This window comes from Herpailurus yagouaroundi, unplaced genomic scaffold (assembly GCF_014898765.1).
Source record: "Herpailurus yagouaroundi ecotype Mexico unplaced genomic scaffold, PumYag 250, whole genome shotgun sequence".
NCBI classification, from domain to species: domain Eukaryota; kingdom Metazoa; phylum Chordata; class Mammalia; order Carnivora; family Felidae; genus Herpailurus; species Herpailurus yagouaroundi.
Genome location: NW_024412467.1, coordinates 5,571,186 through 5,598,092, shown reverse-complemented (window position 1 = coordinate 5,598,092; position 26,907 = coordinate 5,571,186). Strand labels below are relative to the sequence as shown.

The 26,907-nt window shown below is 41.1% G+C and overlaps 1 protein-coding gene across 4 annotated transcripts in view; it reads left to right on the top strand.

Annotated features, from left to right (window-relative positions):
* Positions 1–1,916, top strand: part of CDKAL1 (CDKAL1 threonylcarbamoyladenosine tRNA methylthiotransferase) — a 717,891-nt gene extending 715,975 nt beyond the window's left edge. For all 4 annotated transcript variants that reach the window (XM_040460543.1, XM_040460546.1, XM_040460547.1 and 1 more), the window contains one exon: positions 1,698–1,916. In XM_040460543.1, coding sequence (XP_040316477.1) covers positions 1,698–1,901 — 204 coding nt within the window. In that variant the 3' untranslated portion in view covers positions 1,902–1,916. The remainder of the gene's footprint in view (positions 1–1,697) is intronic.
* Positions 1,917–26,907: the final 24,991 nt, after the last annotated feature.

Sequence of the window (26,907 nt, the reverse complement as noted above, 5' to 3'; positions counted from 1 at the left end):
TTTATTTTATTTTATTTTATTTTATTTTATTTTATTTTATTTTATTTTATTTTATTTATTTTTTAAAGTTTTTATCTACTTTGAGAGAGAGAGCTTGGGCTCACAAGTGAGCAGGGAAGGGGCGGAGAGAGAGAGAGAGAGAGAGAGAGAGAGATAATCCCACACAGGCTCCACACTGTCAGCAAAGAACTCACAGACCATGAGATCATGACCTGGGCCGAAATCAAGAGTCGGATGCCCAACTGACTGAGCCACCCAGGCGCCCCATGTGTTCCTTATTTTAAATGCGGCATATTGGCCTTCTGCCAGGAAGGATGAATGTGACCACTGAAAGGTGGTAGAAAGGAGCCGACCAGGCCCCAGGCCTCTGACCCCTCTTGCCCTTCCTACTGCCTGTCTTCAGTCCATATCTATGCCTGTCTAACCCCTTCTGACCGGATGCAATGCAGTCTCTTAGGAAATCAAGACCTCCGAGGCTTATGATGTGACTGTATCCTCAGGTTCTTTGGCTTTTTTCTTTCCTGATTCATTGGAAGGCCTTTCCAGCTTATCACCACAGCTGTCTTGAGGCCCCCACCCCTTTTACAGAGAGCTCTGGGATTCAGATTCAGAACTCAGGCAACCGTCCTTGGCCCCCTGCCTTTGACCCTCTGTAGGGACAGCACAGTCCAGAGTTGTTTTAAACGTTCCCTAAAAGCTTTAAGGACAAGCAGACAAAACTGTATGCATCTCTAAAATGGTTTGGAAAGCCCAGGATGGGGCTGATTAAGAGGAACTTGGCCATGGGGAGGTCAAGGTTCTTGGCTTTCCCTTAACTCAGCTGGTCTCTAATATCCACGATGCTTGAGATTACCCTAAATGGTGTGTTAAAACTTCCCCTTACAATAACTACACTATTGCAACTCCCAGATCTTGTCACACGAGCACAGTGCCCATTTCTAAACCTTTCCCTTATAAATCTCTCAAATTCAAGGGTCTCTGAAGAGTTTCTGGGTAGTAAACAGAATCTCCTGAATCCAAACAGTAGCAGGTAGGTTAACCAGGAGAGCTCCTTAACTAGTTAGGGCTCTCAGATGGCTGTGAGTCAGCTCTTCATGGCAGAAGCAGTTAAAGCAAAAGCCACTGAGGAGTCTGTGGGGAAGATAAAAGGGTTTAACGGGCATAGATGTCAGGCAGCCTCTTAGATGGCCCCCAGGGACCCCACCTCCTGGTGTTCAGGCCCTTGTGGAATCCCCCCTTTTAAGTGCGGGCTGAACCTTATGACTTGCCTCTAATAAATAGAGGACGTAATGGGATATCATGTCTGATATTGTTATGGAGCCAGGCTGGATTGCTGGAGGGGAACCACCAAACGACACTCAGAGATCTTGGCGGATCGGGGTTTTATTTCACACCAGCGGGCTCAGAGGAGATCCTTCTGCAGAGGTCTGAGTCCCAAGCACAAGCATGGGGAACAATTTATCATCGGTTACTTCTGCATTCCACATTAGTAGTAATTTGGTATATGCAGCAAGTGGGGCAGAAAGAAGAACCCGGAAGAGGAATCTCTAAGCTGGGGACTAGAGCTTATGTTAGTCCTGTCGGCCATCTTATGGTGCATAACTTTACTTATTTTCCCAAAAATGCTAGTTTGCAAAAGATGGTGACTTCTGTGTTGTTTGTATTCCTTCTCTTGTGCTCTTCTTTGTTGGATGAAGTCAGCCGCCATATTGGGAGCTGCTGTGTGGAGAGACTCACATTGGAAGGAACAGAGGGAGGCCCCCTGCCAACGGTTCATGAGGACTGACTCCTGCCAACAATCGCTAGAGCGGACTTGGAGGCAGATTTTTCCCCAGTCCAGCCTTCAGATGACCACAACCTCTGTCCCCACCCCCGGGATTGCAGCTTTTCGGCAACCCTGAGGCAGAAGACCCAGGTAAGCTGCACCCAGATTCCTGACGGTTAGAAACTGTGAGATTATAAACGATGCCGTTTCAAGCCAAGTTTTGGTGTCATTTGTTAGGTGGCGGTAGATAACTAATCCAGCATGTTGAATTGTTGACCTCTGGTATCCCTCCCAGACCTGGGATTTTACGAGTTCTCCGGGGTTAAAAAAAGGAATGAGGCTCAAAGGTATCAACTATATTGATGCCCACGTTGTTCTTTTCTTTCTCCTCTCTTCTTAATAAGCCCAATAAATAGTTGTGCTTATCTGTTGGGATTCATTTTTCCTTGCACTTCAGACTTGTCAGCTAGCTGAAATCTTATTAGGCTGGCCAGAGAAAGTGAACTAATTCAGGCAGGAATCTTCCGGGAATTCTAGGAAGTCCACCAGGAAAAGGAAGATACCATCTGGTTGCTAATGCAGCGTGCTTTGCATGTAAAATAGGACAGATCCCAGCTCAAATAAGCACTTCTGAGGTGTCATTGATTGCTTTCGGTCTCAGCAGCTCTTTCTAATCCAACCTGTTATTTTCACCTTTAGCACCAGGGCCCTTCAGCGCTGGTACTGAATCGTTCCTTCAGTCTTCTGTTTGAGGAGCTGCCATTATTTTCTGCATAGATATATTTGGGACTTAAATGCTATTGGTTCAATAAAAGAACCACGGCGCTTTATTGTGAGTTGAGGAAGCCCAGGCAGGGTTTTGTCCCTGTAATAGCAGATCTATTACTCTGCTGGACCAGCCCACTGAGTTAATGTTTCATATTAAGGTTTCTAGTCTTCATTCCTAGAAACAGAGAGGCAAGTGGCATGCTAACGCTTGATGTTGCTGAAAGAAATAAAAGATGTAGTTTGAAATTTAAAAGGCAAATCTTAGCACAGTGAACCAAATTTCCCTTCTTTTCCCCACCGGGCACATGGGCACACTTGGCAATGATTGAGCAATGGTGTTTTTTAAACCAACAAAATGGTCTAGAAGACAGGCCCTAAGGAGTTCAATCGTGTGAAAAAATTGTCTTGTGCTCTGAGCATATCAGGTACCTAGAATACATTAGGAACAACCACAACTGCCTCTAAATAGTGTTCTGATTGTGAATCGTGACCAGCCATTTATCGTAGGAGCCGTTGTTCTCCCGGGATGGGGGTTGAGAGAGAATAAGGAAGTTGTAGGGTTCGCGATGTGTGGGGGGGTGCCTTTACCATCTTGTCCCAGTGACCTGGTGTCTTGGGCGGTGTCAGCCACTGAGTGTGTGCTCAGCATGGTGATTCTTGAGTTGCGCTTACTTATGGGTTTCTTTCTGCAACGATTTTCACAAAGCAGTCTATTCTATGTTTTCTATAACGTACCAAAGAAAATACATCTGAGAATATCAATGAGGAAATGGGAACCCAGAGGTTAAATCCTTTTTAAATATCGTGATAAAATATGTGGAACATAAAATTGACTGTTGTGGCCATCTTGAAGGATGCGATCTAGCGGCCATTACATTCGTGATGTTGTGCAACCATTAACGCCGTCTAGTTTCAGAACTTCTCATCACCCCGAAAGGAAACCCCTTACCTATTAAATAAGCACTCCCTGCCTTCTCTCCACCTCGCTGCTGGTAACCACTAATCTGCTGTCTCTATAGATACTTGCCTATTTTGTGTATTTCACATAAATGGGATCATATAATATGTGACTTTTGTGTCTGCTTCTATCAGTATTTCTATCCCTTTTATGTCTATTATCCATTGGTGGATATACTACATTTCGGCTATCCATTCATCAGTTGATGGACACGGGTTAAATGGTTTTCACATTAATTAACAACATGAACTAAAATTTTAAGTATCTACAACCAATTAATAGATTAATACTACTGTGTTAGTAGTAATCGCTTAGACTAAGCTTCAGAAAGGGGCTATGTGTTTTAGCCAACAGATCACAGGAATGGACTCTTTTCTGAAAGCAAGATTCATGGTTCATCTTCACCCTTTAAAATGCTGACAGGCAGGAAAGTATTTGAAAGATGTGATTATCCTGAGAAAACTGATCCACTGAAAGCTGGAGGATATTTTTATGGGTTCTGGCATTGGCAGATTAGAGTTACGATGGGGAAGAGTTGGGCCCACTGGTTGTGGAGAGCTTTCTGGGAGGTTCTGGGAAGGAGGTCCAGGAGCTGTCTCCTGGGTTATGTGTGTATGTGGACGCACTTTCCCTCTGCCTTTCTGGCTAGAGTGTTGTCAATACTCATGAATTATTTCTACCTCAGGCATGCAAACAGTCATCCCCTATCAAAGACACTCCACGGGTTGGGGTTTCTGTCACTCCAGCGTTTCACTGTGACTCCCAGTGTTGCTGCTGCACCTGGCACCGTTGAGCTCAGAGGCTGGGATAGAATGTAGAACAGGAGTCCCCACAGCCACGGAGCCTGGCAGTAAGTCTGAGATGAAGAGTTTGGCTTTGCATGGGCAGAGGCATCTCTAACCCATGCTCACATGACAACGATGCTATTCTGGTGTGTAATTAGAAACCTTGGTTTGGAAGGGAGTAGGTTTAGAAATTTCTGAGGGTTGGTAGGTGTCACAGACCAGAGGAATGGGGGCACACTTAGTTCCGCAGTTTGCACAGGTCTGCACTCGTTTGAATCAGCTCAGCCTTGTGTATTTGGAGACTTCCCTCAGAGCCCCTTTCAGGATAGCTCTCAAACTCGTGTTGTTACATCGGAGGAGAAGAAAACGGCCAACTTCTTCTTAAACTGGGAACATGGGAACATAGGTATTAATCATTGCATGATGATCTTTATACCTTCTATAAATGTTAGTAAAAGTCATATTATCTCCTGATTTTATTACAAACTCTTAAAATGCTCTACAGAAGCTAAGTGGTTGCAATGAAAATGGATAATAATTGCTTATACTTAAAAAGAGAGCCCATACCCTTAATGAGATCACTGTGTATACCACACAGCATCTGTTTGGTCTAAATGAGTCTAAATGAGTGATGCTGAATACTAATGTCCTGCATCCTCCACTGCTGCAGAGCCCAGATGTGGTCTGCCATTTCTGGTATTGGAACTTCTCCCTGGCCCACCTCTGCAGTTACTAGGACAAGATCCTACACTGGTTTATGTCTGCAAGTGAACATTGGATGGGTCAAAGTTGAAGTGATTCATGAACCTTGAGCGTGAGTTATCTACCTGTGCAGGATGGTTCTTGAGAAAAGTTGCCTCGTCTTTCTAGAAGGGTGTTACCATGCTATCTTAGTCATGCTAATACGTGGCACATCTTGGAGTAAATGCACGTGATTAAATATGACTCTAAGTGTAAAAGGAAACTAACTTAGAATTTGGAACATGGTTAGTGCTCAACACATGATACTTATTTGAAAGCATCGGCAAAAGTCTATGTCAAGAGGCCTAGAATATTTTCTAGATGGAAAAGATAGAAACAACCAAGCAATATTCCAGGCTTTTTGGTACAACCTGCAAAGCACTTTCTTTTTTTTTTTTTTTTTTAAGTTTATTTATTTATTTATCTTAAGAGAGAGAGCAGGGGAGGGACAGAGAGAGAGGGAGAGAGAGAGAATCCCAAGCTGACTCCGCATGATGGAGCCCAACACAGGGCTCAAACTCATGAATTGTGAGATCATGATCTGAGCTTAAATCAAGAGTCAGACACGTAACTGACTGAACCACCCAGGCACCCAATAAGAAACATTTTTATTTTTGACTGGGCCATGACCAAAAAAGATTTAGCGTGGTTCCACGTGGATTTTGCATACCTCTCATGGGGGACCTTCTGGATGGAGGCGAGACAGTTCAAGATAATTCTAGAGTCCATATCCTCATATAGAAAACTAAATCCTTTTCAACATCTCTGCTGAACGGGCGTCCGTCTACGTTTGAATATCTCCACCGGCAGGATCTCACTACTCTTCTTTGTAAAAATGAAACACCTGCCTCATCTGTACTTCACGCCCAGGAAGCCCACCCACTGCCATTAGTCCTCCTCATCCTCAACCAGACCAAGTGCATGCTGGAGCGACTGCATTCCTAACAGATTGTTGGAGGAAAGTTGCCATAGCCTGTCACCCAGTGTATTGAGCTGCCATAACAAAGTATCGCAAACTGGGCGGGTTGAAACAACAGACGTGTTTTCTTACGGTTCTAGAGGTTAGGCATCTGAATCAGGGAGTTGACAAGGCCATGCTCTGTCTGCAGGTTCTAGGGGAGGATTCTTCCTTGGCTTCTGGTAGACCCTAGCGTTCCTTGGCCTATAGATGCATCATTTCAACCTCTGCCTTTAATATCACGTGGCTTTCTTGCTCTGCGTGTCTGTGTCTCTTCCTCTCTTCTTACGAGGACACTAGTCATACAGGATTAAGGGCCCATGCTACCCCAGTAGGACTTTATCCTGACCTAACTAATTACATTTACAACAACTCTATTTTCAAAGATTTTATATTCTGAGATACTAGAGGGTTAGGACTTCAACATATTTTGGGTAGGACACAATTCAACCCATAACGCCACTCAATCTATTTTTCTGTCTTCCAAAAAGGAACTCAGCCCTGCTGAGTGTCTAGAGAGAGGATGTGTCAAGAATTGTTAAGCACTAGGAGAGCTTTGAGGGTGTCACCTGGAGTCCTTACCTTATACCCAGCGGTATCACAGAAGGTTTTGCAAAAAGATACAACATTAATGATTAAATGATTGCCCATTGAGTGTTCTGATTTTATTCCCCAGGAGTTCTTATTAGATTTTCTTTGGTTCAATTTGAGTTGCAATGCTTCTGTGTTTCTCATTCTTTTCAAACTCATGTAATACTTCCTTATTTTATCCTCTGTGGATCCCCACCAGCTAAACCAGTGTCATTGAACTTGGCTTTTGGAGTTTTTGTCAATAAACATTAGATCAATGAAGTATGCTTTGCCAACTTCCACACATCAGGTCTCTATTCTGATGCCTTCTCCTGAGAGGGGACATACTATTTCCGCCAACCCCACCTGAGGATCACTGAAGTAGTATGTGCTGCTGTGAGGTAAGGAGCGGCTGATGCAGAGATGGTTGAAGGACTTGCCCACATCCCCTTCTCTGAAGCTCAACCCAGTATTACCTCCCCTGTGTGAGGCCAGATGGACCTGTACAAGTTGAGTTAAGGTTGCTGCTTCATAAGAGACAGTTGGTGGTGGGAGAGAAAGAGAGGGAGTTAGGCAGGAAATGGAGCGGCGAGAAGGGAAGACCACCTTAATCTTTAGAATTGTCTGGATGACTCCTGGAGGCCCTTGAAATGAGAGGCCTCCACCTTGATCACCTACATCTTGATCACCAGAATTATCTGCCAGGCAGTTCTATGGTAGGATTCTAGGTGGAGCAGAAAGAGTCCCAAATGGAGGTGGCGTGGGATACTGGTGACTGAGGAGGTCTAGAGACAAAGACCTCATTTGCTGGGTGGCTCAGAAATTTTAGAGTATCCCTGATTATGGTATATCTCCCTCCCTTGTTTGTAGAGGGAAGAAGCATCATTTCCAGTTAATTACAGGCTTATCAATGATTGTCAACACCATTCACTTTCCTTTCTTAATGGAAATGGTTCCTTTTAAAAAAAAAATTGTGAATTAATGAGTCAAATCTGTGCTTATTGGAACAGTTTCAGCAAATGCTGGTGAGGGAAAAATTACAACAGATTAATTATTACCACTATAATTCCACAGTTTTACCAACTCCTGGGAACATCTGCTTCCTTTAAGAGGGCTCTGCCCACACAGTTCTCAGCCCTGCACTGAGAGGTGGTTCACCCACTGCTTCAAGAGTCAAGTGTCCCCCTCTTTGAGTGAAGTGAGTTTTTTGCTGTAAGGAGAAGGAACTGAAGAGAAGGAATGAGGGAGGCAAGAAGGCTAAGAGAGCTGAGTATCCTATCCACTTCTCCTTTCGAAACTCCGTTTAAATCTTGGGCAGAAAGCATTGCCCAAACCCTCTGTCCCTAGAAGAACAGAGTAAGTTTGCCCCAGAAGAATTTGCTATGTTCTGAACACACTTTCCAGTCTCGGAAGCCATGTGCCATAGGGTGGACATGGCGGGCCACCTAGTGCATCAGCAGCTGCAAAGCCCCAGAATGGATCTCTACACTGTCCGCTGATTGCTTGTGACCACAACTTCCTTTGCTTTTTGTGATTAGCAAGACTTGGAACCCCCTGGCATTTCTCATCTACTAGAAGAGAATCAGCTAGACAGAACTGAATTTGAGTTTATCTGCTGCATTAAAATATAAGAACCAACTTGTCAAATTCTCTGAGAACTAATGAAAGGCAAATTATCATAATGGGGTCTCCGAGTAAAAAATATATGCATATATATATATATATATATATACAGTACAAAAGCAAGCATGTGTATTACAGAATATTTAGAACACGTAGAAAAGCCCTAATGAGAAAATAAAACTACTTCTACTCCTAGTGATAACTATTAGCATCTTGGCATGGATCATTCACAAATATATACACACTCCCAACTCGGATTGTATTGCTCACACTGTTTTGTAACACGTCCCCCTGAACTATATTGTTCATGTTTTCTTAAGGTGTTAATTACTCCTGTAGAACTGATTTTAAAATGATCACATTATACTTCATCGGGTGGCAGTGACATAATTTATCTAACTAATGTTCTAATTATTGGTCATTTAGCTTGTCTCCAGTTTTTCACTATGACACGTGATACCACAGGAAGCATCTTTGTGTGAAACCGTTAGTGCACATCCTTATCAGATAATTGCTTTGTTGTGTCCTTTTCCGTATTTTTGCTATTTTCTGGATACATGTGTCGTCACTTAGCAATAGAAATTTCAGGTTGAACTCATGTGTTATATCCAGGAAGCCCTTGTTTTATTTGCTCCCACCCATGAAACAGTATTTTCCATTTTAAAAGCACTACTTAAATTTAATAATTAGAATGAACTTTAAACATTGTCATATTCATCTACAAAACACGCTGGAATATTCGACTGTGTATTAGTCTGCTCAGGGAGCCATAACACAATATCATAGACTGTGTGGCTTGAACAAGAGGTATTTATTTTCTTATAGTTCTGGAGGCTAGAAGTTTATGATCAAGGTTCTGACCATTTCAGATTCCGGAGAGAGCTCTCTTCTTGGCTTGCAGACAGGCTCTTTCTCACTGTGTCAACGCATGGCCTTTTCTTGGTTTGCACACACTCAGAGGGGGAAGGAGCTGTCTGGTGTTTCTTCTTATTAGGACACTAGTCCTATTGGATCAGGGCCCCACCCTTATGACCACACTTGAACTTATTTACTTCTGTAGAGTCCCCGTCTCCAAATACAGCCCCACTGCAGGTTAGGGTTTCAGTATATGAATGTTTTAGAGGAACACAAATATTCAGTTAATGACAAACTGAGATCTTGAAACTTAATTATAAGTCCTTATCTTTGTACAGTACTTTTTAATTTTTTAAGCACTTTTACATACATTGTCCCGTTTCATTTGAAAATGAGTCCTATAATCTTCAAATTTCCCTCACGTTAGCTTCTGTGAAAATTAGGGTCTTGTTTTTCCCCCAAGTAATGCATGGATATGGTTTTCAAGGTCAAGTAATAAAAACCTTATAACAACAACAGTTGAAATAGTCCCTGTTCACCAGTCAGCCACCTCACCCCACCCCTCTTGGTTCAGCATATCGAAGGTAACTATGTTAATGCCTTTTGGCACATTTCTTCATATTTCTAAATCCTACAACTGTGTGTTAAGTACTGTTGCATAGTAAGTTGCTGCAGATTTAGTGGCTTAACATGATATACTTTTCTTAGCTCATTACCTCCGTAGGTCAGGAGTCCAAGCACAGCCTTACTGTGTCCTCTCCTCAGGGTCTCACGACACCACAACCAAGATGTCAGCTGAGCCGTGTTACATTCTTGAGCTCAGAATCTTCTTCCAAGCTCACATGCCTGTTGGCCGAAGTTGTAGGATTGAGGTCCTCATTTTCTTGCTGGCTGTCCACCATGGCCTCCCCTCAGCTCCTCAAGGCCACCCAATGTTCGCTGCCACTTGGGCCTCTCACTTCTTTCGGCCTCTCGCTTCACAGACTTTCACCTGATTAATTCAGGCCCACCAAGGACAATCTCCCTTTTGTTTATCAAGTCAGCTTCTAGCCTCTCTTAAAAGGAGGAGGTATCCAAGGGCATCACACATTGAGGTCACCATAGAGTATCTGTGTCACAATCTATAAAGCTAAACAGTAAAACTTTGGTTTGTGATCATTATTTGTTCCAGAAACATGTTTGTAATCCAAAGCACTTGTATATCAAAGCAAATTTCCCCATAAGGAATAAATACTAAGATGATTCATTCCACAACCCTAAAATATTCATATAAAAAACGATACCCGTACTGTAATATAACACAAAATCATAAATAAAATACAAAATATAAAGAAAAATTAACCTGTATTTACCTTTGAAAACCTTCGTGGCTAGTGTCAGGAAGATAAGAGAGAGGAGGGTTATTGTGTAGGACGACTTTCACTGTCACTAATGGATGTTGACTCCAGTACAGTATTAATAAACTCTTGTCCTATGCTGTATTTAGTGTAACTGGCAATAAGGCAGCAGAGGAAAGGGTCTTTGTCTGTAGGCAGCCTGACCTAGAATAAAGCAAAGTGTTCGTAAGCTCACTCTTTCTGGAAAAGCAAAGGATTGTCCACAGGTGCTTGGAAGTAACAAAAAATACACTAGTGCCTATTGTGAGCGCCTTCCAACATTCTGAAAAATCACTGATTTCTGCCAAACACCGCGGCCTGAGACCCAGCATCCGAGCATGGGATTCGATCACCCACAATCTCGCAGCGAGTGAGAGAGAACGATTGCCTCAGTTGTGATCATGTGACATTCAGCGTCATTTACTACTTGTATTGCAAGATACGGCCCATTTATCAAGTTAAAATTTATTAGAAATGTTTGCTCGTCTTGCAGAACATTCACAGAACAAGTTACTTGCAATCCAATGTTTTACTGTATTTGATCAATCAATTTTAGATATTACTGAGTTCCTTTTGGGATCCATAGTATTTTAGCCCTTATGCTTCCTTTCCTCTCCATTCTCTTTCCCACTTTTAAAAAATTCAACCCATGTGTGAAACTTTAATATGTCATGTAAACTGTTGGTGGACATCTGTCATATTTTGTACCTGCAGAGTCTCCTTTGAACACTGTTGCTGTTTTTGAGGAATTACCTGCCTAGTGATTCCCCTCCCTGCCCCATCCCTGGCAATTGTCCACTATCTCCTAGCTTCTAATATTGGTGTTTAGATGCCTGCTGAGTACTGAATTCATATGTGGAAGCCCTAACCCCTAATGTGGCTATATTTGGAGATATGGCTTTTAGGAGGTAATTAAGATTAAAGAAGGTCACAAGGGTGGGTTCCTAATAAAAAGAGGAAGAGAGAGACCTCCTTCTCTCTCTACATGCACAGAAGAACGTGAGGGCAACAACAAGAAGTTGGCCGTTGGCAAACCAGGAAGAGAGCTGTCACCGGAACCTGACCGTGCTACCACCACCATATTGGATTTTCAGCCTCCAGAACTATGGCAGGATAAATCTCTTTTGTTTAAACTACCCAGCCAGTGCTATTTTGTTATGGCAGCCTGAGCAGACTAACACAATGCCCAGTGCTGCTCTGACTCCTGCTCTTTTGGGTATAATGTAGATTCCCTTTTTAGAAATATTTAGGACCCGTTCTTTGTTTCTAGAGTTCTGAAATATGATAATGCATCTTGATGTAGGTCATTTAAAAAATATTCAGTCACGCACATTTTCAGCTTGAACGGGACTTTTATCTTTTGGATGTTGGACATTCTCATCTAACCCTTAATTTTTCTTGCCTTTTATGTCCTCTTGTCCATCTTTATCATTTTGTGAAAGTCTGCATTGAATTTGCAAGTTTGGCTTTCATGTTTTTAACTTCTGGGAGCTCTTAAATGCTGATTATTATGATTATGATTGAATGGCATCTTATTATTTCATGCGTGTAGTATCGTGAAGTTTTCTTCTTTCTGCATTACTTTAATTTCCTCTGAGTTTTTTGGGGGGAGAGGTATTTCTTTATAGTTTTCTCTATTTTGGATGTTTCCCTCAATAAATGTTGAGAAGGAGACCAGGGGCAACTTGTTTTCCATGCAAAACTCCGAACAGTTTCCCTGTGCTTATCTCCTATTGCATATGTACCTCCTTCATGCTGAAAAGTGATTATCTCTAGTACCTTTGCCAGATTTCTGAGATAATGAATGGCTTATTTCTCACCATGGCCATCCCTGCCAACATTTAAGTTTGCATTTTCCCTCCTCTGTGATATTGACCGCTCCTCTGTTTTCTTTCTGTCTTTATCTGTTATTGTGTGAGTTATAGATATCTTCTGGTTTCAGAACCAGAATTCTCTCATCTTTGGTGTTTTGGGGTGGTTCTAGGGGTTACTTTCATGAGAAGGGGGCCACAAATCGCCCAGGATCATGTTAGAATGCTCTTCCTACTTCCTTGGTGGGAGGGGCAGGCATTGTTGAGTCTCTTGTCCAGATAATGGAACTTGAAGCTGGGAGAGGGATGTTGCACGTCACACAGCAGATCAATGGATATAGAAGAAAACTGGAAAAACTCAACTCCCATCAAGGATTCTTCTGAAATGCAGAAGATGGATAAGTGGTCTGTTTGGATTATGGAATTTCCCGTCTGATAATGCCCATTGCCTGTAACTAGTTGGTCAAAATTAGATTTCACGAAAACAGACCGTTTTGATTACAATGTTAGAATTCTACAGCAAGGCATACCATGTGATTTGAAGTCCTCAAACTCCCTGTCAGAATGAATTTTTGTAAGCCATACTTGTTCAGCCTTTAGAAAAACAGAGAACTTGGCGATGTGCTTCTGGCCAGGACAGAGCAGACTGGAAATGACCACATCAGACTTAAAAATGGTAGAATGCTGCCCCTTTTCCAAGGCAATCAAGGTGAAGGCTTGCGTTCCCCAGTGGCCGCGGGGAAAGATCTGGAAGCTGGCTTTGGGCTTCTCCAGCGTTCAAAATGGTGTTCTGGTTCCTCTCTCAAAGTTAGCGAAGGAACAATATCTTTAAAAAGGCTGAGTCATTTTGTGTTTGCTATTTACCGAACTCAAGACAGTATGGTTTGCATTAGCAGGACTTCTGCAAATAAAATTGTGTGGAAGGGATTTAAAACAATTCTCTGGCTTGTATGAAAAATGAGCCCACAATCCCTGGCCCCTCAGAGTTCCTTGTGGGAGTCCTAGTGTCAAGTGATCTTCTACATGCCTGGCGGATCTGTGAGCCAAGCAACATCTGCGTTTTTTAAAAAAATAAACATTTGCATGTAGAACTGAGAATTTCTTCTTTAGCCTTTTTTTTTTTTTTTAGTGCTAAATAGATTGATTCATCATATATGCACACAAGTACTTAGAGAGAAATTGTCAACAGATTTAAAATACATATTTGAGGGGCACCTGGACAGCTCAGTTTGTTAAGCATCTGACTTTGGCTCAGGTCATGATCTCACGGTTCATGGGTTCGAGCCCCGCATCGGGCTCTGTGCTGACAGCTCGGAGCCTGGAGCCTGCTTTGGATTCTGTGTCTCCCTCTCTCTATGCCTGTCCCCTGCTCACACCATCTCTCCATCTCTCAAAACTACAGATTTAAAAAAAAATTTTTTTAAATACGTATTTGAGGAGATTTTGTGGTGATTTCTGTGTAACTATTTTGGAGCCAGGATTCTTCACTTTCGTTCCGAACATTTTGTGTTAAAGGAAAATTCTCAGTACCCCAGCTTACAGGTGCATATGGGCAAGACGGCTTTTTCCTACAGGCAGGACCCTCTGGCATGATTTGTAGGCACTCAGAAAATGTCCCTAGCTCTCCACATCGTTTATTCACAGTATTACTCCCCGAGAAAGCCTTTTATTCTACATCTAGATATAAATTCTATACTTTAGCAAGCTTTGGGAGAAGTAGCACACTGATAGAAATTTCCAAAGGTGCAAATGTCCCAGACCCAGTTGCGAATCTGTATCTTAGGATGGCAGTGACAGAGAGGAGGCACTGAAGATGTCAATGAAGCAGGAAGAAGGGGCTTGGTTAAGAGGAGGATTTTATGGCGAGACAGGCAATATGATTTGAAAACCACAAAGTGCTTAACTGTCAGATTCAATTTTTAGAAGCCCAAAGCCAGAAAGTTTGCAGAGACTAATGGAGGCAAACTTTGCCTACTTTTCAGTGCTGCCGAGGGCGATCCCTGCAGATGGACTGGGAACGGGCAACTCTCCTGTCACGCATGGTGGAAGGGCAGAGTGGCACAGTAGCAAACCGGACCCTGAAGTATGGTTTCCCAGAACACTAGGTGAGGGCTGGGGTAGACGGGGTAACCTTCCTTTCTCCTCTGCCTGCACAGAACGAGTTCCTTGGCACTCTCAGACCTGTGAATGGGTTTCCTCATCTTGACAACATGGCTTTAATTGGAAAGAATGGGAGTATTTGCTCACAAGGGGTTTCTGACAGTAACATAATATATTTCTTTGAGAGGGTATAAGAGACAGAAAAAAAACAAAAACAAAAACCCTTAACGTTCTTTGAAAGTAACGATGGTTGTTAAAAGTAATACTTTATAAGCGGAATTTCAACTTCTTTACAACCCAGGAGGAAAGATTCTGGGCCATGGCATTCTCCAGCTAAACTCCCTTTTATCTACAACATTGGTTCTTAACCTACATGATAATTTTTTTTTTTAAATAAAAGCTCTTTCCAGGAAAACGTGTGAGTGCGTGCATGCACACACATACACTCCTTACTTATAATTTTCAGGAGCCTTTAACATTTTCATATGAAGACACTTGAGTTCTAGAAAAATCCAGTACCATAAGTTTGCATTCTGGGTCTTCCATTATTGGCCCCAAAGTACTTCTCCATTAAGGAATTATTTCTTTGAGACAAGATTGTGCCTGGACAGTAGGCTGAGATCTAAGCCAAAAGGCTGTGTGATAGTCTCACACACTGTGTAACACAAGATATCGTGGGGTAATGGGCAAAGCTCTGAAGTGGGCATTAAGTTTTGTAACTTAACTAGTTTTGTAACTCCTCAGGTTATAACCTTGGAGTAAAAATATCATCTAGTCTTTTGGGGACTCCTTGGCCTCTGCATAATTCAGGATGGCTCACTGATCTCTCTTATTTCTCTTAGCTCTGAGTTCTTAGACTTTATCATTCCAGGTTATGACCACCTCGCGTGGGGCCAGTCCCACTCCCAGGGATCACTTATTAGGCTACTTATGATGGGAGGACATTGCAGAAGATCAAAGCTATGGAGCATAGGACCCTGACCACCCTGTAGGGAGCCAGATCCAGGATGCATCCACTTCAGGCCTTTTCTAGTTCTCTCTCTGCTTCTCTGAACTCTTGGCCAAAGAGTACCCAGTGACTTATCACCCAGTATATCCAGCATTTGCCTGCTCCCTCTTGCATTTGATGCCTTTGAGAAGTGGGGTTCCTGCGTCTGACTCATTTATCTACCTGGCCCTCCAGTCACAAGCACTCTTGCCAGAAATGTCTTACCTGCCTGACTCACGTTGCCCTGTTCCCCTTGGCTGCTGGCTCCTATGGCCACCCATATCTCAGTGTGACACAGAGATGTGGTCTAAGGACAACCGTCTCTTCTCAAGGACATCTCCCTTTCTCAGTCTGTGTGGGTTGCCACAACAAAATACATAGATGGGGTGGCTTAAACAACAGATATTTATTTCTCATACTTCTAGAGTCTGCAAGAGTGAGATCAGGGTGCCAGCATGTTGGGTTGTGCTGAGAATTCTCTTCCTGGCTTACAAATGGTCACCTTCTCACTGTGTTCTCACATGATGGAGAAATAAGGGGCTGTGGCCTCTTCCTTGTCTTCTAAGAATACTGTTCCCATCATGAGGGCACCACCCTTATAATCCCACCAAACTGAATCACCTCTCAAAGGCTCCATCTCCAAATGCCATCACATTTTGGGGGTTAGGACTTCAACATACGAATCTGGGTAGACACAAACGTCTAGTCATAACACTCTTCTCTCTGGCCGAAAGAAGACTGAAAGGGGATACGAAGTGACTTCGGAAGACAAGAGAATTTGGGACACGGGTGGAAGATGAAAAGTAAGGAGCCCGAGTGTCTTTGGATTTGCATTCACCGAATATCTAAACTGTTTCTAATTTTAAGCTTCAGAGAACCTTTCGTGACCCTCACCCAAGCACCCTGATGAACATACAACTTTCACTGTGCAGCATCTAAGTTGAGGGGGGTGGTTTCTGGGGGAAATGCTGGGCTTCATTTTGAAGCAAATGGAGTGGAGATGGCGGCAATAATGGAAATAGAAATTCTTACATTATCCTCCAGGTTCTCAAGGAACCACATACAAATTTCATGCATCCTCTGGCAGTGTTCTGGCTGGAGACAAGAGTCTGGTCATAAACGACCAGAATGTAATCTCCAAATAATTTTGTCCTTCGCCTCCACAGAGCGCAGTGTTTCCATGTGGTCGCCTTTTTGACAAAGGTCAAGATGAGCAGAGACCACTGAGCACATTTCCAGAAGGATATTAGATTTCACTGGGGCCAGAGCTGAAAAGTGAGTTATTAGGGTTTTGTTTACGATACCCTCTGGCTCTATCCTTAATTAGGTGGAACTGATAAGCTTGATAAATTTTGAACTATTGCTTTCTGTTTGCCAATCACAAAATATTACTGTGTAGGATGTTAGTTATTTTCCGCATCAAACCCTTTCTGTTTTCCTGAAGATGTCATTAGTTTCCATTTCAATGGGCCTTTTGTTTAGAGGGAGAGGAATGTCCTTTTTACCTTTTTTAATTAAAGCACGTTGGTGACTAACATACAATTTCTTTAGACTTTCCTCTGAACCTCATTCTCTATTCTTCCTTCTCTTCAGGGCTCCAAGGTTTTGCTCTGCTAGGCAATAATTAGATCAAGCAAAGGACTCAGACACCGATAACTTCTTTCCAGTTCTCACCAGCATTTCTTAGCTTATATTTTCTTTCTCTCTCTCTCTCTTTTTTTTTTCCTTTTTTCATTTGTTTTCCTTTCAACTGTACTAAGCAGACCCCACTGTCAGTGACCTCCTACCTACAAACATTCTATTCCTACTTGGAAATGGTGAGAAGCTGTATCGGCAGTATTTTAAGGAACCCAAACCACCAGCATGACAGCAAGAGCAACAAAAAATAAATAAAAAGCAAACATGTATTTATGTTTATGAAGCAATTGCATACATAGGTTTATACATACAATGAAACGGATATGGCATGTTGGAATATTTCCTTAGCGATGTTCTGAAACCATAATTATATCTTAATGAAATATATGGTCAAGTTCTAACAGGTCCAAGAATAATTATTTTACTCTTGTTTGGTGAATGCAAACTTAGACATCTAAGAGTTCTAATTATCCTACAGTTGAAACAGTTTGCACGTAGAAGGATTTTCCCCCTAGCGCGGTGTTCAATATAAATTTAAGTCTGGGTTTAGTTGCTGCAGGTCGGAAAGATATCCTCCTGCTAACCTCCTCATTCAAAAATACCGAGGAAGATCATTCCAAGGAATCACACCAAGGAAATGAACCAGCTCATTGAGACGTAAAGGGAAACACCTGGATTTTAGAACTGTACAGCACATGAGACTACAAGAAATATCTGTGGGAAAGAAGAAGTCAGCAATGACTCAAGGATGAGGTTCATGACTTGTAGTAAGTTACCTTCCGAACAGAAAAACGTGAGGCCATAGGCTGAAATCCCCTTTTGTTTCACACTGGAAGATTGCTTCTAAGAGGCTGCGTGAGACGATGGTACTTAAGTCATTTTTGGAAAAGTTTCTTCCCTTCGTGATTTATCTCAGAAATTTGATTTCTGGACAGTCTTTAGTTTTGGGATGTTTTCTGTGGTTATCACCTATGATAACCTATGATATTTCCTATGGCTGGGCCACTTCGTTGAGGTAGAGAACATATGGGAAGAAAATAAAGCTGAGGGTTAGAAATAGCAAATATATGGGTAAAAATAAAAGACTGATAATTTTTCTCTTCTCTTAAGTTCCTTAAAAAACATTTAAAATTGCATAGTGTGTCTTGTAGCACTGTATTGCTGGGTTTATGTTATATATACATGAAATATGTGTGGCAATAATAACAAAGGAGGAAGGTGGAAATGGAACTATAGTGAAGTCAAATTTCTGTATTTTACTAGAATTTGGTCAAAATCAACTTGGAGTAGACTGTTCTAATTTGAGATGCATACTGTGATCCCCAGAGCAGCCACTAAGAAAATAGCCCAATAAGAGAGTTAAAATTAAAAAAAAAAAAAAAAAGAATCAAAATGGCACACTAGAAAATAGATATTTAAGGGGTACCTGGGTGGTTCAGTCAGTTAAGCATCCGACTTAAGCTCAAGTCATGATCTCAGGTTCGTGAGTTCAAGCCCCGCGTTGGGCTTTGTGCTGACAGCTCAGAACCCTGAGCCTGTTTTGGATTCTGTGTCTCCCTCTCTCTCTTTGCCCCTCCCCCACTCATGTTCTGTGTCTCTCTCAAAAATAAATAGAAATTTTTAAAAAATTTTAAAATTAACTAACACAAAATAAAGTAAAAAGAAAAACAAAATAAAAAAAGGACCTGAGACATGGAAAACAAATAGCAAAATGGCAAATGTAAATCCAGTCAAATCAATGACTTTATTAAAGGTACGTGGACTAAACACCCAAGTCAAAAGGCGGAGATTCCCAGATTGGATGAACAAGCAAGGTCCGACAATACATTGTTTGCAACAAATGAAAGGTACAGATAGGTTGAATGTAAAAATGTAGGAAAAGATATACCATGCAAATAGTAACCATTAAGAGAGCTGGAGTAAATATATTAGTATCAGACAAAATAGACTTTAGTAAAAAATTACTAGTATGTAGAAAAGAATGATAAGATAATTGTAAATGATAAAATATAATGATAAAATGATAAAAACATCAATACATGAAGATGATACTACAGTTGAGAAATGTATATATATCTAACAACAGTGGCCCCACATCCATGAACCAAAAACTGAGGGAAGGAAAGAAGAAATGTCAAATTCAACAATTAGAGATTTTCATACTCCCACTTCAATAATTGATAGAATAGCTAAACGGAGAATCAGCGAAGACATTGAAGACTTGAACAACACTATCAAATTTGACCTTAATTGGGGTAAAATGGCATTTATAGAACTCCACCCAACAACAGCATAATACATATTCTTTTCAAATGCAAAAGGCATATTTTCCAGGATAGACTATATGCTGTATCAGAAGGCAAGTTTAATAATTTTAAAAACCATAACCATTTAACCATAACAGACTTAAAGTAGAAATCTATAGCAGAAAGAATTTGAGGAACACTGCAACTTATTGGGAATTAACACAATTATAAATAATACATGGATCTAAGAAGATATCAAAATGGCAACTAGGAAATATTTGACCTGAGTGAAAATGAGAACACAGCATACCAAAAATTATGGATGCAGCTGGAGTAGTACTTAAAAGAAATTTGTAGGTTTAAATAACTGTGTTAGAGAAAGGTTCTCAAATCAATAAACTAAGCTTCCAGTGTAAACCAGCAAAAGAAGACCAAATTAAAACCAAAGAAAAGAAAATGAAGGAAATAGCGTAGAAATCAATGAAATAGAAAGCAAAAACACAGTAAAGAAAAATCAATAAAGTCAAAGTTGGTTCTTTGAAGAGATGAAGAAAATTGATAAACCTTTAGCCAGACTGACCAAGAGAAAAAGAGGGAAGGCTCACATCATCAAAATCAGAAATGAAAGAAAGGACATTACTGACCCTACAAAAATAAAAATTACAAATGGAATATAATAATTTCATGCCACTAAATTAGACAACTTAGATAATATAGACAAATTTTCAGACAGGCATTAATTATCAAAATTAACTTAAGAAAAAAGTAGAAAATCTGAATAGATATATAACAAGTAAAGAGACTGAAATAGTAACAAAAATCTTCCCACAAACAAAATCCCAGTGTCAGATGGCTTACTGGTGAATTCCATTAACTATTTAAAGATGAAATGATACCAATTCTAGACGAATTCTTTCACAATATAGAATAGAAAGGAACACTTCCAAACTCATTCTTTGAAGCCAGTGTTACTCTGATATCAAAGCCAGACAAAGACATCACAAGAAAAGAAAACCACACGTCAGTATTCATCACTAACATAGATACAAAAATCTTTTTTAAAAATTAGCAAAGTGAGTGTAGTAATGTCAACAAACAAACAAACAACAACAACAAAGATGATATAGTATGACCAAGTGAGATTCATCCCCAAAATGCAAGGTTGGTTAGACATCCAAAATCAAGCAATGTAGCATACCATATTAATATAATAAAGCACAAAAAAACCTCATATGATTAGTTAATGATAATCTCATTAAATGCAGAAAAAGCATGTATCAAAATTCATCACCCACTTATTATAAAAACTCAAGGAATAAAAGGGAACTTCATCAACTTGGCAAAGGACATATATGAAAAATCTACAGTTGACAAAATACTTCATAATAAACTGAATTCTTTCATCACTCCGTTTAACATCCTATAGAGGTTCTAGCTAATGAAATAAAGCAAGAAAAAGAAATTAAAGGTATGTAGAATGAAAAGGAAGAAATAAGGCTTTGTTCATAGACAGTATGATTCTCTATAGAAAATACTTAGGAAATTACAAAAACGCTACCAAAATTAGTAAGCGTGTTTAACAAATTTCCAGGATAAAAGATCATTATACACAAATCAGTTGGTTTTTTTTATGTATTAGCAACAAACAATCCAAAAATGAAATTGGGAAACTATTTCATGTATAGCAGCTTACAAAAGAAGAAAATATTTAGGAAAAATATAAAAGAGCAAATCTTTTATGCTGAAAACTTGAAAAACAATTGCTGAGAGAAGTGTAGGAAGACCTAAGTAAAGGGAGAGACATTCCATGAACGTGGCTTGGAACAATCAATATTGTTAAGATGAGAGTCTGCTCCCCCCGCCCACCCTCATCTGTAGATTCAACAATCTCCATATCAAAATCTCAACAGGTTTGTTTTTGTTTTTGTGTTTGAGTTTTTTGGTAGGGATTGGCTAAATGTAGGTGAATATGCAAAGGGTCTAGAACAGCCAAAACAATTTTGAACAGGAACAAAATTAGATGATACACACTACTCAATTTTGAAACTCACCATAGAGGTATAGCAACTAAGACTGTACTCTTGGCATGGGAAGAGCATATAGATCAATGGAACACAATTTAGTATCCAGAAATAATCTTTTTTAATGTTTGTTTATTTCTGAGAAAGAGACAGACAGAGTGCGAGTGGGAGAGGGGCAGAGAGGGAGACACAGAATCTGAAGCAGGCTCCAGGCTCTGAGCTATCAGCACAGAGCCTGACACGGGGCTCGAACCCACAAACCATGAGATCATGACCTGAGCTGAAGTTGGATGCTTAACCGACTGAGCCACCCAGGAGCCCCTCCAGAAAGAATCTCTTAAGTTTATCTATTGATTTTGATAAGAGTACGAAGGCAGGTCAGTGGGAGAAAGGACAGACTTTTCAACAAATGTTGCAGGAGGAATTGGCAATTTTTGTCTTTTTTTTAAGTTTGTATTTATTTATTTTGAGAGAGAGCACACACATACATGAATGGGGGAGGGACAGAAAGAGGGAGAGAGAGAGAACCCCAAGTGGGCTCCATGCTATCAACGTGGAGCCCGACATAGGACTCAATCCCATGAACTATGAGATCATGACCTGAGCTGAAATCAAGTTAGATGCTCAACTGACAGCCGCCCAAGTGCCTCAGCAATTTTTTTTTCTGTAGGAAAGAAGAAACCTCCACCTAAACTTTATACACACACAAATATGAACTTAAAATAGATCACAGACTTAAATATAAGATTTAAAGCTCTAAAACTTCCAGAAAAAATAGGAAAAAGTACAGAAAAAAATAGGAAAAGGTATTTTTGACTTTGGTTTAGCCAGCGGTTTCTTAGATAAATACCAAAGTTACCTTCCATAAAAAAGTCACCTTCCATTTTTTTCCCCAAAAAATGGATAAATTGGACTTCACCAAAATTAAAAATCTTTACCCTTTAAAAGACACCATTAAGAGAATAAAAAGACAATGAGGTGCCTGGGTGACTCTGTTGGTTAAGCATCTGACTCTTCATTTCGGCTGAGGTCATGATCCCAGTAGGATCAAGCCCCACCCTAGGCTCCATGCTAAGTGTGGAGCCTGCTTAAGATTTTCTCTCTCCCTCCCTCTCTCTTTCTCTCTCTCTCTCCCTCCCTCTCTCTTTCTCTCTCTCTCTCCCTCCCTCCCTCCCTCCCTCCACCTTCTCCCTCTCCCTCCCTCCCTCTCCCTCCCTCTTCCTCCCTTTTCCTCTGTCTCCCTCTCCCCTGGTCGTATGCTCTAAGATTTAAAAAAGAAAATAAGACAAGCCACAGACCAAGAAAATATTTGCAAATCTGATAGATGACTTGTGTCCACAACACACACACACACACACACACACACACACACACACACGTTATATACATCATATGTAATCTTACTGCAAATCATATATTTGCAAATCTGACAGATTTTATATGGAATATGTATTTTAAAACTCTCTCATAGCTAAATAACAAACCCAATTAAAAAATAGGCAGATTTAAGTAGTCATTTTACCAAAGAAGATACACCCTTGTGCACTTTTGGTGGGAATGTAAACTAGTTCAGCTACTATGGCAAACAGTATGAAGGTTTCTCCAAAAGTTAAGACTAGAACTACCATATGATCCAACAGTTCCACTTCTGAGTATATATCCAAAGGAAATGAAAACAGGATCTCAAAGATATATCTGTACTTCTGTGTTCACTGCAGCATTATTCACAAAGGCCAGGATATGGGGAAGAATGTAAGTATATTTCAACAGAGGAATGGATAAAGATCATGTGATACATGCACACACACACACACACACACACACACACACGAAAATTATTCAATCATGAGAAAGAAGGAAGTCCTGCCATTTGCAACAACATGGATGGACCTTGAGAACATTATACTAAGTGAAATAAGTCAGCCAAGAAAGGCAAATATTGTGTGATCTCACTTATATATGGACTCTAGAAAAAGCTGAACTCCTAGAAACAGAATAGAATGGTGGTTACCAGGATTTTTGCCTTGGCGGTGGTTTTGGTTTTGGTTTTGGTTTTGGTTGGTGGTTGGGGTTGAGGAGATGTTGGTCAAAAGCTACAACCTTCCAGTTGTAAGATGAATAAATTGTGAGGGTCTAATATGCAGCATAGTGATTATAGTTAATAATACTGAGTTGCATACCTGAAAGTTGCTAAGAGAGTAGATCTTAAATGTCTCCGCGCAAAAGAGAATTGGTAATTACGTGACGTGATGGAGGTGTTAGCTCATGCCCTAGTGGTAATCATTTTGTAATATACATCAAATCAACACGTTGTACACCTGAAACTAACACAGTGTTGTCTGTCAGTTATATCTCAGTAAAGTTGGAAAAGAGAAATCTCTAATTCCCTTTGTCTCTTGGTTGACTTTTTAAATGCTGAACGTATCTGAGGTTGGTTCTGGCACCAGCCCTTATACTGCAGTAAGCAGAATAGCCAGCCAACAGTGTTTCAAAATGTATTTGTGTAATTGGGTAATTGGTACTTATGCTGATGAAATACATTTAATTCCAACGGTAGATTTTCTTACAGAATATTCATCACCTACCCCCAAGAGTTCATGAATTTCACTGCAGATTTTTAAAAATGACCTTTTGCAACCTGGTAGGAGAATATATTTAGTGGAGAAGAGGAGAGTTAGTGCTGCAGACTGTAACTGTTATCTTGTCCTCTGAATTGGTTCGAGCCAGTGTGGGCTAGCCAGGAAAAGACGTGTTGTCAGAAGCAAGAGTAATTGGCCTTTCTCTATGACTGTTTAATGGGCTCTTGCATAAATGTGTATTAGTGTATCCAAATTAGTGTCATTTTTTTAGGCAGCAGAAATTTAGAAACTGAACCAAAGAAAGTCTATTACTTCCTTCGTTTTATAGAACTGAAACTGAACAGAATGGTTGATTATAATATAGCTGGTTTGCATGCACCAGAAATACATTTTGTTTGGCCCATTCCAAGAATAATGAGATTCTAGGAGGATTCCATTAGAATCTTGACAATGGCTTTCATGTACGAAATACACATACATATATTCTCTGCCTTGTCTCTTGTCACTCCAATGCACACAAATATATGATGTAAAATCATAAGTCTGATTTTTAAAACACACACATGCTAGAAACTACATCCCCGTGACCTCTGTCACCTCAGCACTTTCTGAGCCTGTAAGCTTATTAAAACAATGTTGCTCAAACATTTCTGTTGCTCAAACCTATCCTGACTTTTTAAAATAAACAGTGCCAAGACTTGTCTCAGGATTTTTTTCAACAAATCTTTGCCCTAAGAGGGATGATTTGACGTTTGGAAACAAATGGGGGTCTTTCGGGGCCAAATTTGATGATCAAGATGGTCTATCAGGTTGGGAAATATAATTTTTAATTGAAAACAGAATACCCTAATTGAGTACTGAGGTTTTTACTTATGTGATTGACCAATTTTTAACAAATTGCAGTATCTGTAGATATCAGAGCACTGCTTTCTTTTTATGGAGATGGGTTTTCTAGTGACATTGAGGAGGAGAAATCTTTTAGTCTTGCAATTAATCACCGTGTAATTCTTGGGAATTATAAAAGTCACATTGTCAAACTGAGTTGAAATTTAGACACCCTGATGAGTTTTTCAGGATTCTTGGAGAGTTGGAGAGGGTCAGAGCCCTCCATCTGTGGGGAGCCGAAGCACTGACTTTCTCTTCCCTGCACTCTATCCTGTTTGGCATCGAGTGATCTTTTAAAATGGCGAGTTGGTGTATTCCCACTTTGACATTTTCATTGGTTCCCTGAAGTCCAAAAGCTCATACCTGTTGGCTTTATACACTTGAGTCTTCAGTGGGGTCCCCAGAGTTCCATTTCTCCCAGTCACCGGCAGGAGGAAGACGCTTCACGTGGACCCAGTGCCACCACTCTGCCTGCCTCCCTTCCAGCTGTGATCCTCTGCTGGTCAATCCTGTCTCTGTTGACATCTCCAGGTCTCTGAGAAGGGCTGTCATGGCTCACCTTGACTCTCCATTGCTGAGGGACTTTACCCCACAAATACCCTTTGTTTCCCATCTCTGGCTCTCACGCTTTCTCCCGCTGGAAGCGCCCATCTCTTTGAGAGGAAAGGACCATTGCAGAGGAACCAGTCCTTAGTGAGAAAAATTTGCCGCTTTCCTTTAAAGCCCTCTTCCCCTCCATGGCACACAGATATTCTGGGACAGGTAGGGATGCTGCAAACGTGAACCTTACCCTGCATCCTGACCTCCACCTTTTGTCACGCACAATCAGTCACCTTCTTTAGCCCATTCCTCCAGGTTCACTTTTGGCTTGGTGATTTTCTGTCGGTGGCTGTCTGTTCCTGTGTCATCTGCCAGCTCCAGCCCTGATCCATTCCCAGGATCCATCAACCATGTTGATCTGTTGGGCATGTTGGGCTGTTGATCCCCGGTTGTGGACAAGATTTGGGTCCCTCTTCGTGGGGCTCTTTAGGCCTTTTATAAAACAGTCTGTGACTATATAATTATTCCATAGCAATTAAGGAGACATTGACCAGAACGTACAGAAGGTGTTGGGTGTGAGTAGGGGGGGGTATCAGTTCTGTTCAGCCATGATATTGTTGGCATCCTGCTCATCTAAAATGTTTTGTATCCTGGCTCCTGTCTACCTCTCCAGACCCTTCCCTTTCCCCCGTCCTTGAACTACCTGCATTTCTCTAACAGGTCATGCACTCTGCTCTCGTTCATTCATCAAAACAATATTTGAGCGTCTTCTGTGTTCTGAGCTCAAGAGACAGGATATGACAGAGAAAAGTTCCGGAGGGAGAGGAACGAGCTTACATTCCAGTAGGAGGCACAGAAATAAACTACTGCATAAACAAGAAACTACCAGATAGTGATGGATGCTATGAAGAAAAGAAAGCACATATACCAGGGACCAGGGAAGGCCTCTCTGAGGAAATGACATTTAAAATAATTTTTTTAATGTTTATTTATTTTTCACACACACACACACACACACACACACGCACACACACACACACACACACACACACACAGTGTGAGGGGGGAGGGTCAGAGAGAAAAGGAGCCACAGAATCTGAAACGGACTCCAGGCTCTGCAGAGCCTGACGCGGGGCTTGAACTCACAAACCGCGAAATCGTGACCTGAGCCAAAGTCGGATGCTTAACAACTGAGCCACCCAGGCGCCCCAGGAAATGACATTTAATCTGAAATTGGAAGGACATCAGCTTACCCGGAGCGCCTCTTGAACCAGGACAGGGAGTTTGTGTTTTATTCTAAATGTAGGGGAAGCCGCTGGAGATTTTTAAACCAGGTGGTGGTGTGGGATGGTCTAGCTGCCCGACAGTGGATCTTAGAAGGCCTGAGTGGAGGCAGGAAGACAGGTGTGCTGGTCTGCTCAGGCGGTTTATAACAAAATAAGCGGACTGAGTGGCTTAAACAACAGAAAGTTACTTCTCATAGTCCTGGAGGCTGGAAGTCAAGACTGAGTTGTCAGAGGGCTGGTTTCTCCTGAGGCTTCTCCTTGGCTTGCGGATGGCCACCTTCTCCTTGAGTCTTCACGTGGTCTTTCCTCTACGTTTGTACCCCTGGTATCTCTTCGTGTGTCTTAATCTCTTCTTGTGAAGACACCAGTCACATTGGATTAGAGCCCCCGAATGGCCTCATTTAACTTCCATAA